Below are 13,398 nucleotides of genomic sequence, written 5' to 3' on the forward strand. Positions count from 1 at the left end.
AAAAAAATTGATTGCAAGTCCTTGTCAAAACAAAGTCATATAAGCTAATAGCCAAAGCATTTATTTTCAGTATATTTTCATCATTTGTGAAACACATTTTACTTTATTTGTACGAAATTTGCAACCTTTCTATTGTTTTTTATCATTGTTGTCATTAAAGAGCCTCTTTTAGGCAGTAATGTACATAATGGTGATCCCAAAGGGGATAATAGTTTATCTCCACTCAATGACAGTAATAATTTCCATAAAATTAAATAATTACATACAGTATATATCGATAGTATTTAAAATACCACAGTTGTGAAAGATCATTGAAGTTTAGATCAATCTATGCAGGTAGTCTGTTCTGATAAAATACCAATAGTTTGGTATTTTATTGTACAAAAATGTGGGAAATCTTTGACGTCACCATACAGCACTTAAAACAGCCAGCCAGCCGTCTGTTTTTTGTTGTTTTTGTCTCTGTTTCTAGTTCTGTCTTATATGTGTGCGTTTGCACTGTTTTGCTACTTAATTTTGTTGTCCTTTGTTGTGCAATGACAATAAATAATTTATATTTTATTCTATGCTCCCGGACCTCCTCGGTTTGGGCTGAGCATGGAATGTTTACAACATCTGGCTCTGCCCCGGGTCTTTGTCTCCATGGTCTTTCTAAACTTCCAGATGGGAACAGTGGCCAATTTATGGAATGTCAAGCTTTTATTTTGTAAAATAAATGTGGGTACTTCCTTTTAAGCACATGCTAAATCTTTGTAGCTTAGCGCAACTACCTATTAACTTCCCGGGTCAACTTGTACATGCGAAAAGTGACAGCAGCAACGATCACTCGGCACACAGCTGTTTATATTTCTTTGTGTTCATAATTAGCTGTAAGCTTTCACACTATATACACTTAATATTCATTTGTAGTGGCGAGTTTTAATTCACGTAAAATGGTGTTTTACTTCACAAGTGCCGGTGAGTAAAACCACAGCTGAGCTAGCAGTAATGTTAGCTAGTAGCCCTGATTAGCCAATATCCTAAAGCATTATTTCTCATTTAATGCGACTCTGTGTGTTCTATGTGCTTCGTGCCCGCCTATATTGCTGTTTTCGTCCATTAATTTTCGATTTGTGGTTTCTCTCTCAGTGGTCAACCCTCCCCACACAATCTACATGGGAAAAGATAAATATGAAAGTAAGTTTGTTATCGTTAGATCACACACAGACAGCCTTTTTCACACACGATGCTCTCTGTATAACTTTAATCTTGTGCTGTCTCTCTGATTATTGTATTACTTTGTTGAAATACTATTTGTAATATGCCATAAATAATGCCACATCAACGCTTAACTTGCTGAGTTTGTTTTTGCAGATGAGGATCTAATAAAGTACGGATGGCCTGAAGACATCTGGTAAGGCTTTCTTGCGTTTTTAAGTGTTTGTTTAACAATTAAAGCTGCAGTGCAGTGGGTAGAAAGAAGAAACTGTGTGTGTGCAGCCAATAGGAACACTCTCTCTCTGAAATGGCTTGTGATTGGCCAAAGTCTTTTGTCACAGGCTACATTATCTAAAGCCTGAAAGTCAAGTTTTCTCTCAGACCACTTGGATTACAATATGCTGAAAGATGATTATGGAATTTTTGCCAAAGGACTCCCAAAATAAAGTGCCTACCACCGCTTTAAAGTGCTGAACAGATGTAGTTTAATATCTTGTAATAAATAATATATGTTAGCACAATTAACAGAAATATCAATCTGAATATTATGAGTTAATGATGTCTTGTTGCTTTTCCCACGTCCAGGTTTCATGTGGACAAACTGTCTTCGGCTCACGTTTATCTGAGACTGCCAAAGGTAAAGAGTTAAACAATGAACCCGAAATACTGAATCGTATGAACACAAGCATTGGTTGGTATCAAGATCTTTCTTCAGTCAATTTACATGTAGCCTCGTGACCAGGAGGTCGCTGGTTCAATCCCCCGACCGACAGGATAAAATTTGGGTGGGGAAATCGAAAGAGCAGCGCTTGTCCCTCCCTCATTGAGCAACCCTTGAGCAAGGCCCTTAACACCAACCGCTCCAGTGGAGCTGCTCAGTGGCCAGCATATCGGACTGTGGTTGTACTGGGCAGCTTCCAGGTATGAATGTATAACTGTGTGAATGTGATCAGGTCGTCGTTGCAAATTCCTTCTTTTTTTTTCTCAAAACACTAAAACGTACATTTCTATGTATGTGTTGTCTAATGCATTGGGAATCTGCAATGTAGAAGAAGTCCTAGATCAAATGTAACATTGAGGCCGCCGGGATATGCTTGAAACAAACTAGTTTGTATGATATGCCGTTTGACTGGTCTAGAGACAAAAGTGTTTACACCAGCTCAGAATGGCAAGTTCAAAAGCAAGGTCGTCCTAGAGAGTGGTGAGATGCAAAGAATCATACACATGGGGATTATGTACCACACTTTGTTTCAGTTGGTCTGAAGTAAAGAATGAAAAGGAGCATAACCGACTAATCGTTGCGTAAAGAAGGCGGGATTGTCAGATTGTCAGTTTCGGAAAGTAAAAAAAAAAAAAGAATTGTCTGACGGGTCAGGGGTTTCAGACACTGTTCAATGATCCACCGAGCACATGTGCACTGCTGATCACTGTGTGTCTTTTCTAGGGTAAATCAATAGATGATATTCCCCCTGAGGTGCTGATAGACTGTGCACAGCTGGTGAAAAACAACAGCATCCAAGGTAAAGATTTGCTTGATGATTGGCATCAGGTATCGGCCACCAGCGATGGGTTTCAGAATAAGAGCCTTGAGATCTGCTGTATAAAAGAAAAGCTTCATTCTACAACTGCCCTGAGAAGCCATCCTGTCAACGCCGTTTTGTTGTGAGTGACACGTGTATGATCAATTAAACTGTGTTGTATTCTGCCAGGCTGTAAGATGAACAACATTAACGTGGTTTACACGCCGTGGGCCAACCTGAAGAAAACCGGAGACATGGACGTAGGACAGATCGGCTTCTTTCGACAGAAAGAGGTCAGTAGACCAGCACTGAAGTGAAAACCCTTTTAAACTTTGGAGAAAAAAAAGGGTATAAAACGAAAAAAAGTTAGATTACATCCGATGAAGGCTTAATGTTCACTGTGATTAAATAGTTTTTCACAGTTACATAGAGGAATGGCAGCCAAGAGAAATTCACAACTTGTTGCTCAATATCAGGTTTTGCTGAGCAGTGTCAAGCAGAGGGTGACAATTTTTCGGGACTCCCGCGGGTCACGGTATTCCTGCGGGAGTCAATTTCACTGTTGGTAACGTGATAGGGACGGAATAGAGCATAGAAATCAGCGGGAGCGGGACGGAGAAATGTGTGTTTTGAGTGTGAGAAGATCTCCGTTAGGAATTACGTAACGAAATGGCCTAGGCCTGCAGGTAATGCATGTATAGTGTAGCCTAAATTTCGAGGCAACCTCAGTGATTTGACCGCGATTAACCAAACGCTCCAGACAGCGACGGACAACGTCTCTCACGTGATCGGGATATGACGGGAGTATTTTCGTGGGCTCGGGATAGGATGGGAGCGACAATTGATTCCCGTGTCACCCTCTAGTGTCGGCCAATATCACGAGTCTTCGTTTTTCTACTGCACATCGTGAGTAGGATTGGGCATCAAGAAATGGTTCCAACTTGGAATCGTTTCAAATATTACAATTCCAATTAAATTGTTTTCTTATTGGAATCGTTTTTGAAAATTTGGTTTCAAATCCGAATTTGAATATTTTACGTTGAAAAAGCCCTGTAAAAATGTAAATGACCATTGAATTATAATAACATTTTTCTCATATCTGTGAAATAAGCATGTAACCCTTTAAACTCCACCCCTCAAAGAATCGGAATCGAGAATCGATAAGAACCGGAATCGAAAGGAAGAATCGGGATTGTTAAAATCCAAACGATGCCCAACCCTAATCGTGAGTCTGTTAACGCCACTGACGGACCACTTTTAGTTGTCATGTTCGCCACCGTGTTTCGCAGGTGAAGATCGTGGCGGTGGAGAAGAAGGTCAACGAGATCATAAACCGTCTGGAGAAAACCAAAGTGGAACGCTTCCCCGACCTGGCGGCAGAGAAAGAGTCGCGAGACCGAGAGGAGAGGAACGAGAAGAAAGCTCAGCTCCAAGACCAGAAGAAGAAAGAGAAGGAAGAGCAGAGGATGAGAAAAGAGATGGAGGAACTCAAGTACGTCCCCATGGCACTGTTTTAGTAAAGTTGGATTGAACAAGAAAACATCACAATATTGTCAAATAGCTTGAAGTGTTGTTGAAGTGGCTTTTACTTTCGTATCAGTCTGTACTGTATATGCTGGGGCAAATCTAGCTTTCAATTAGTTTAATACTGAAAACAACCATCGACATTCTTAAACACGGTGCAGGATTCCCATTCACTGATGGAAAGATAAATATTTGTCATTATACAGTACGTGACATTTAAAGAAGTTGCTCTAAAAACCTTTTTTGGAAACATTTGGGTGGAAATGGTTAATGATGGGTGAAGTTCCTGGGATCTTCTGCTAAAGCAGTTAAAATAATGGCCACCTCACACTGTCTGAACATCCTGAGACTTCTGAATTACTGCTACTAAAGCCAATAATTTAGAGCCATACTGCATACTTAAGAGTTTTTATTAAATCCTCTTTAAATGTATCAACTTGTCACGCTTTGGTTTCCTTCCCCAGGAGCTACACTGCACTGATGAAGTGTGAAAATATGAAGACTAATGAGGTGAGGACAACAAATATGAATCAGTATTTTGTTTAAGAATTGCCGGAAAGGGACTGTCAGGGGATCTGCCATGTTTGATTGTGTTTAGGCCATGGCTGAGCTATGATTTAAAGAGTTCTGAGAACATACAGAGAAGTCACAGTTGGGGTCACTCCACTTCATTGAGTAAAAGATTTTCACCACATTAACTTGAGCTTCACTGCCTGTCGTTTGCAGGACGGTAATGATTCGGACGACTTCATGTGAGAGGTGAACACCAGGCAGCAAGCAGACCGAATTCCCCCTCCACCACTCTAACCTGCTGTCAGGATGCTCCCCCGCTGCTTAGCTTGCTCTAACTCTGCACTGACATTAAAAGAAACAACAAAGGCAAACAGATACCTTTTTTGCTTTTGGACACTTGGAGCAGAAAGCGAGCCAATGGGGGACAGTGCTGGGAACTTACTCCACATGCAGACACTTATTTCAAACCAAACCAAGCTGCCTGGCTTCGTCATCAAGGGACTGTGGGAAGGAAAAAAACACAGGACAGCAAGAATGCTGAGGATAATTTTGAAGGGAAAACACTCAATAGCATAACTGTGTTTTCACTGATGCTGATATAACTAGTGTTCGGGTTGTTTTTAATACCCTGCAAACCATTCTGTTCACTTTCTTTATATGTTCATTTCTCTGCATGCCAGATTTTATTCAATACAATTCAAAGTATTAAATTCAGTCATAGATATTCATTCATCAACATACATCAACCAGTCGCAGCCACTATCATCCAACTCCAGAACCATAGTGTTTGGAGCCACTGAAGTTCTGAAAGATTGTATTTTTTAAACACATCTCACCGTCGACTAAAAGTTTGGTTAAAAATTCCACTAAGTGAACCTTGAGTTTAAAAAATGTATTTTTGTCAAATAGAGCCAGTACTGTCACACGTTCAATACTGGACCTGCAGTATGAAATGAGGATGAGATATATAATAACTGCATCTCTTGTTGGTTGCGTTGTGGTAGATAAAACAAATATATTGGAGGATGCGGGCATCGATCCCGCTACCTCTCGCATGAGACCCATCTTTGTACATTGCTTTCACAACCGGCAGAATGAAATTAGGATGAGATATTTAACAGCTGCATCAGTTTAGACCTGCAAATGTATGCATGCTGGTTTATGTGCACTGTCTGCAGGAAGGGAAAGTCATCTTGACACTAATCTACTCTACCAGGTATTCAGCAGATACAGTTCTGTCATCAGGTGTTACTGTAAGAACACAGCAGCTATTTTTTCTCTCTCCTGTAGGTGGCGAAATCAACACATCTACATCCTGTTGATTTGTATTAAGAGAATCTGCAGGTCTAAAATGCAGATGCCGATACTCTCATTTCTTTAACGTGGCACTGACGTGTGTTTGTTTGACAATGACTGAATTACTCTTTTTGTGGAGGAGCTGCTGTCAGCTTAATGTAAGAAGGTTCATGAGACAGTTCCATATGGTGCTTTGAGTGTAAAATAAAAAAGTTACGGTGTTTCACACAATGTCTTCATATTCACTTTTGAGTTAACGTCTGTAATTTAGTTCATTTACTTCAATTGCCAACATGTTATGTGTCTGCTCTCCAAAACAGAATCATAGCACCAAGGTAATTGTTTATAACAATAAATCAGCACTCCTGAAAAGGGTACCAGCAAATGTTCTGAATACTATACTATATTAGTAAATGTAGGTGTTGGGAATCAGACATTTATATATTTTAAAGGATCTGATGAGCTGCTCTGAGGGGTGGGGGGGTATTGTGATGTGTTGACATTTTGGGGATAAATGTTTGTCATGAACATCTGGGATCTGTAGCTGTGTAAGTATGACTACGACACCAGATGTTTTAGATTAGATTACATTCAACTGTATTGTCATTGTGCAGAGTTCAAGTACAAAGACAACGAAATGCAGTTTGCGTCCAACCAGAAGTGCAAAAAAGCAGAAAAGTGTGTTATGTGATATATAAAGTATAGACAGGTGGTGCATAGACATGACAAGAAATATATTGCAGTGTAAAAAGAGCAGAATAAATATGGCTATGTAATATGAACAGTGTATGAACAGCATACAGATATGTGCAATGTAGTATCAGTGACATTATACTAGTAGTAAGATTAATATAGAGATAGATATATGCATTGTATTAACAGAATATATAATAAGTAAAACAGAATAAATATGGATATTCTGTATGAACCATATAAACATATGTAGCTACAGTATGCACAGCTATGTGCAGTGTGGTAACATTATAAGAGTAGTAAGAATAAGTGTATGTGCAGGATGAATAGTATGAAGAGCAGTAGAATATGGCTATGTATAGGTATAATTACAGTATGTACATCTGTAAATAAATAAATAGAACAGTATGGGTGGGATAGGGTATAAATAAATAGAACAGTATGGGTGGGATAGGGTATAAATAAATAGAACAGTATGGGTGGGATAGGGTAGTGCAATAGGGTTGTGATGTTAGATAATCACTGTAATAGAGGTTGCCGCCCCTCATTTAAAAAAAAATTGCCCACAGACATATAATGATTTAGGCTACTCTGCCCTGAGGGCAGGCAACATCTGTTACAGTTGAATGCTGTATACCAGGGGTGTCAACCTCAATTTCACTAAGGGCCACACTGGAAAAAGAGAATCGCATCAAGGGCCAGACATGTAGAGTTTATTCACATGCTTTTATTTCATCGAAAAAGTAAAATATCTTTGACTCAATTATTGCATGTCTCATATAGCCATCTCAGATACAGTTTGGTCCACATAAATCCCTGAAAAAGTGAGCAAAAAAGCTCCAAAGCCATCCGAGAATTTAGCAAATCGAGCAAAACAATGATTACATTTTCTAAGTAGGCTACCACACAGCTGACTCACAACAACCTGTTTCACAGCCTGAATATGCAAACTCTCTGGTTCTGTGGGAATTTCTGAGTCTCAAAGTCGGCAAATTTGACAAATTCTGCTTTGAGTGTCGCGTAATTGCAAGTTGAAAAACAGTTTCCCATGTTTTTGGTTTGGCGCACAACTAGGTGGGCCAAAATATATTGTGCACCTAGATTGATATGCGGGCCGGATCAGAATTAGCAAGGGGCCAGATTTGGCCCGCGGGCCTTGAGTTTGACACATGTGCTGTATACAGTGGAATGTACACATTTGAATATATAGGTATCTTTCAGATGGTGACAGTCTTTTTCTTATTTTCATTCAGAAAATGTACGCCTACCCAGGTTTTCGCCGCCGGTCAACCAAGTCAACCAGACTTCTCATGGCGCCGTCTGAGGAGGCAAAGGCGGTTGAAAATGTGAAGTCTGGAAGGGCTAAACCTAAAGAGGAGGTGCTGGCAGAGGCCAGTACTTTTGTCACTGGCCACAGTGGAGATCCCACTGACAAGTTTTTAGTACTGGCTCACTGCAAGCTTCAGTTTGGCATGTACCAGGGCCAGATATTTAGATGGCTCCTGGAGAACAGTCTTGGCTATGTACTGTATTTACTGCATAGTATTTCAAAGGAAAGAGCTCCGGCAACCCCTCTGTCAGAGAATAAACAGCTGTTCCTGCAGTACACTTCTCACATCAGAGAGATGACAGAGGAACTGGAGAGGTTTAGGAAGAAGCAGGAAATGCAGGCTTAAGCGTGGGAAACTGGAGACCAGGGCTGTTTGATGGTGGAGTTCGGAGAATTCCAGGGCCGCTCCATGAAGGAGGTTTATGAAGACCAGAGCAAAGAGGCCCAGGCCCTCATCAAGTACCTGGTTACAGCGGATGCCCGGCCCAACACCAACATGGCCGTTTTCAAGGCATATGTCTTGAAGAGACGCACATCTTCCTCCAGCAAGATGAAAATGCCATACAGGGGGTGAGCCTCCGTGGTGACGCCTGCAGCAAACCGTCGCGTGAAATGCCATATATCAAGGCGCACTTGAAGCCCGTCCCACTCTGCAAACATGGCCTTCACCCGACAAGGGCCATGCTGACTGCAGCAGTCTCTGTCCACGTACGTCATTTCTGGAGCAAGCGCTCTACCATTTGAGCTAATCCCCAACAACACCCACTTTTGTACATTGCTTTCACAATTAGGATGAGATATGTAACAGCTGCATCAGTTTAGACCTGCAGAAGTTCATTTACTTCAATTGCCAAGATGTTATGTGTCTGCTCTCCAAAACAGAATCATAGCACCAAGGTAATTGTTTATAACAATAAATCAGCACTCAGAGGAGATGGGGGGGGGGGGTGTATTGTGATGTGTTGACATTTTGGGGATAAATGTTTGTCATGAACATCTGGGATCTGTAGCTGTGTAAGTATGACTACATGTCCTGCTGTCATTTGAAATTAATATTTTTCCCTTTATTCTTTTTCTACCTAAAACTCTGTAGAATTGATGTATTGTATTGATCTCGGTAGATGGATGAATAATTAGACAATTAAATAGGGATTTTATTTGTGTGGACACAGAGGTTTTCCTATTTGGAAATTAGTGAGGACACTTGATACTACCATATACAATAACTTGATTTTATGTATTTTTTATTCTCTGCAGGCAAAGTAACATATTTCTTAATCTTTTCAGTTTCAGCTCTTGCTTTATAAAAGAAAAACACTAAATGTATTCTTCCTTGAATAAGTACAGTTTAATACTTTAATACTGGACCAGGATTCACATTTTAGAAATACAGAGATTTTGTTGATAATTCATACACTTTTGGGCATAGAGTTTTGTTATGTGATGAGAATGATATGAGCATATTAGCAACATTATGCTATCCTTTATGCCTCAGGATGCACTAGATCCGTCTTCATTTAAAGAAGAAATAATTTGGAGGATGCGGGCATCGATCCCGCTACCTCTCGCATGCTAAGCGAGCGCTCTACCATTTGAGCTAATCCCCCGTGAGGAGTTGATTTGTGTGACATCACGTTATATTTGTGTGACATCACGTTATATATGTAGTTAGAAGAGTATTAGTAGATTCAAAAGTTGTTAAGTGTGATGGGTTCCGTGTCCCAAACGATGCTTTTACGATACAGATGCTGTGTCCCAGTTCAGGGGTTGCAGCGTAGTTTCACACACATCTAGCCCGTTTGCTCTTAAAGGGTCAGTGTATATTTTGGTCATTCGATTTTCATATCACAAACAGGTATTAAAAAAAACGAATGGTTATTTGATTTTCGTTTTAAAATACAAAATTTAAAATTGAAATACAAGGCGTTTTTTTCCTTTTCATGGTCAAAGGGGGATGGGAGAAATTTAAAATATGCTTTGATTTTCATTTTCTCTTTTTTATATAAGAAAAAAATAAAATCACTTGAAAATAGAAACGAAAAAATGCCTTTTTTTCATATTCAGAGACCGGATATTCTCATTTCCAGTGCAACAGCGCCAGTGTACCAGTGTTGCTTTCAGCCCAGGCTAAACTTACTTTGGAAACCTATACTCTTCATAATGCTTGGAGGGACTTTTATTTCATAATGTCACATTTATTTATTACCCTCTCTCCCTGCCTTCCTCTGACTCTCTGTCTCTACCCGCCGCAGACAACTTAGCCCGAAGAGAGTCGAACCAGCTGAGGAAATAGACTTTCAGTTCACGGCGGTAATGTTACTGTTACATTAACGTTACCGTTACAGCGCCAAAGTCTCATCCCAGCGAACTTTCTGTTGCTGCCGTTAAGCTTGCTGATCTGGCAGAAAGTCGCGGCCGGTTCGGAATCAGATCAAGGGCATCAGACCTCCGGTACTGGGGCTAATAATCGCCGCTGCAGCTAGCTAGCAGTTAGCCACCAGCCCTGCGAACCTGTGTCCCCGGCTCGCTCCCCGGTGCTGACCGACTCTGGTCCGTCTGCAGAGCTGGCGTTACCCGCTCTAGCTAAGCTGGGAATCAGACGAATCTGCCGCGCTCGTGTTTAATAAAGTGCAAATAAATAGACGGAAATGAATAAAAGTCCCCTGAAATAAATAAAAGTAAAACATATGTATTCAGGCTATTGAATTATAATGACTAATGCGTTTATATGTATTGCCTCATTTATGTATTTCATCATAGCCATTTATGTAGCCTATATTTATGTAAAGAGGTGCAAAAAAGTCACTCAGGAAGTTAGGCTACAGTTTCCCTCAACTGCAGCCTGGGTAACTGTCTATGGTTAACAAAAGTAGGCTACACCGGTGCTAGTCATGGATGAATTAAGGGAACGTGCTACTAGTAGCCCTGGAAATGCAACATCTGGTCTCAGAATATGAAAAAAATGGCATTTTTCCATTTCTGTTTTCTAGTGATTTAATTTTTTGTTATATGAAATAGAAAATGAAAATCGAAGCATGTTTTAAATTTTCACATTCCCTTTTGACCATGACAAGGAAAAAACGCCTTGTATTTTAATTTAAAATTTTGTATTTTAAAACGAAAATCAAATAACAATTCGTTTTTTTTGTTTTTTAATACCTGTTAATGAAATGAAAATCGAATGACCAAAACATACACTGACCTTAAAGGAACACGCCGACTTATTGGGACTTATAGCTTATTCATCGAGTTAGATAAGTCCATTTTGTCACTTATTGGGAGCAGTAGGCTAGATGGAGCAGGTTACCTCCAGGATCTGTGCTAAACTAGGCTAGCGGTGTGGGCGTCAGACAGAGTTACGACACACATGGAGATGAGAAGGGTATATATGGACTTATCTAACTCTGGGGGATACGGTGAATAAGCTAAAGTCCCAATATTGTTCATTATGAGTTTATTAGTACACCGCTTGTTTTTGCACATAACTGTATTGTGCTCAAAAAAAGCTACGACCTCACCGTCTGAAAGGCAATCATCTTGGCGTGAAGTCGTCTTTTTAAGCAGAAAACACTGGACAGAAGTCTGGAGAAGTCATCCTTTTTCAAGTAAAAGGAAAGACTGGAGGATGCGGGCATCGATCCCGCTACCTCTCGCATGCTAAGCGAGCGCTCTACCATTTGAGCTAATCCCCCATGAAGCTTTATTTTACATGACGTCACTATATGAATGCACATGTTCCAGGAAGTAAGCTTCGCTTCAGAACTCGAATCTCCTATGGCGCCATGTTGAGACCATACACAGTATATAATGGACCAACAGATCCCGTTGCTCTGGACGGAGACCAGTGAAGGATATTAGAAGCACTTTTCCGGTGAGCGCCGAGCGTTACTGCGCAGCCTCCAACTGAGAGAGACGACGTAAATGTGACGTGAGCAACCTGTCTGAAAGTTGTAAATCTTCTGGTAGCTGTGCCAAGAGAAATCTCAATCATTCCCAATCTAGCAGAGACGGAGAGCGTAGGTATATGTAAGGAGATAACATAGGCACAGGCTAATTATTGCTAACTAAAATGCTAGTTAACATTAGTAATTACACTTAAACAGCTAATGTGAGTCGAAACTGCCTGCGAGCTTCTCCTGTACTATACGGTAATTCCTCTACTATGCGACAGTAAGTCTCGTGGTTATGACACAATCGTTAGCCTATTTTTACAAAAATGTCTGCTACGGAGCCATAACGTGAGGTACAAGGTAATGGAGCCTTTTATACATTGTCGTGTTTCTTTAGAAATAAACAATGGACAAATAGAGTCTTTAAACTCTTCAGATGTAAAGTTATTCGCTGTCAAAGTGACGTCAAAATGAATGGCAGTCAATGGGATGCTAACGTCGGGTGATGGCTTGGTAGCATCAACCTGGTCTCCGTCCAGAGCAACGGGATCTGTTGGTCCATTATATACTGTCTATGGTTCCACAACGAAAGTAATTTATCTCTAAACGTAATAGAGTGAAAGCCCATAACTAGCGTAACTGTATTGTAGCAATAAAATCATGAATCACATTTAGAAGGTAAAAGATAAGTTTAAGGTTACAGGAAATTGTTTTCTACTAACGTTACCTTGAGTGAAGAATCAGCACAGGATGAAGAGGGGTCCGGTGTCCGATTAGGAAATTTTGCTAAAATTTTTTTAGAATTTTTCACCACATCTAACGCAGTGATGTCGCCAAAATATACAAGCACTATTGTAGGAAAAACACAACAAACGTCATCTTCAATGTAACAGTTAAACTAGTTATAACTTTGCGTCTAAAAACACAAAAACACCGGACCCAACCGCTAACTTTGCGCAGGTAGTCAAGCTATCTTAAGAGGGTACAGGTGTTGCTAGCACTAGCACAGACTAGCTACTTCCGCTAGTGTTTTCGTATTATAAGAACACTCCTGTACCAAAATGTACCTCCTTCGAGCCGGATTTGAACCAGCGACCTAAGGATGTCTTATGTTTACACTCTACAGTCCTCCGCTCTACCAACTGAGCTATCGAAGGGGCTGAAAGATCTCGGATACAACCCGAAGAACTATCGTACTTTTATGTTCGACAAATTAAAAATCACAAAGTTCGATCGTGCAGCCTAAAATTCGATTTGCTTACTAGAGATTTCCCTCGCCATTTGAATGGCGTTTGGAAAGATTGATTTCTCAGCGCTGTTGGTTGTCAGATGATTGACTTAGACATTTGATTTGCTGACAAAAGATTGAACACGCCCCGCCACTGGTTATGAAATCATTGCACTGGCGATGTGATATTCCAGGACAATGCCTTAG

At 40.3% G+C, this 13,398-nt stretch overlaps 1 protein-coding gene and 3 non-coding genes across 4 annotated transcripts; 1 reads left to right on the forward strand and 3 right to left on the reverse strand.

Annotated features, from left to right (window-relative positions):
- The first annotated feature begins 705 nt into the window (after positions 1-705).
- On the forward strand, positions 706-5,758 carry ccdc25 (coiled-coil domain containing 25). The gene is made up of 9 exons (XM_031322400.2): positions 706-957; positions 1,129-1,176; positions 1,354-1,393; positions 1,783-1,834; positions 2,642-2,717; positions 2,907-3,010; positions 4,007-4,209; positions 4,706-4,751; positions 4,968-5,758. Exons 1-9 carry the CDS (start codon positions 933-935, stop codon positions 4,995-4,997), a joined length of 624 nt encoding a protein of 207 aa, XP_031178260.1. The 5' UTR covers positions 706-932; the 3' UTR covers positions 4,998-5,758.
- Positions 5,759-9,607: 3,849 nt separating this feature from the next.
- trnaa-agc lies at positions 9,608-9,680 on the reverse strand. Its single transcript has one exon. It is a non-coding gene; the product is annotated as a tRNA-Ala (tRNA).
- A 2,012-nt stretch (positions 9,681-11,692) lies between these two features.
- Positions 11,693-11,765, reverse strand: trnaa-agc. The gene has a single exon. It is a non-coding gene; the product is annotated as a tRNA-Ala (tRNA).
- A 1,266-nt stretch (positions 11,766-13,031) lies between these two features.
- Positions 13,032-13,120, reverse strand: trnay-gua. Its single transcript is given in 2 exon segments — positions 13,032-13,067; positions 13,084-13,120. It is a non-coding gene; the product is annotated as a tRNA-Tyr (tRNA).
- Between the last annotated feature and the right edge of the window lie 278 nt (positions 13,121-13,398).

Source organism: Sander lucioperca, chromosome 19 (genome assembly GCF_008315115.2).
Source record: "Sander lucioperca isolate FBNREF2018 chromosome 19, SLUC_FBN_1.2, whole genome shotgun sequence".
Taxonomy (NCBI): Eukaryota; Metazoa; Chordata; class Actinopteri; order Perciformes; family Percidae; genus Sander; species Sander lucioperca.

Bases quoted from the DNA above. Each gene is read 5' to 3' on its own strand.
- ccdc25 (XM_031322400.2), top strand. From the start codon at position 933: ATGGTGTTTTACTTCACAAGTGCCG. The intron at 1,177-1,353 runs GTAAGTTTGTTA...TTGTTTTTGCAG, and splicing joins GGGAAAAGATAAATATGAAA to ATGAGGATCTAATAAAGTAC. The intron at 3,011-4,006 runs GTCAGTAGACCA...CGTGTTTCGCAG, and splicing joins GCTTCTTTCGACAGAAAGAG to GTGAAGATCGTGGCGGTGGA.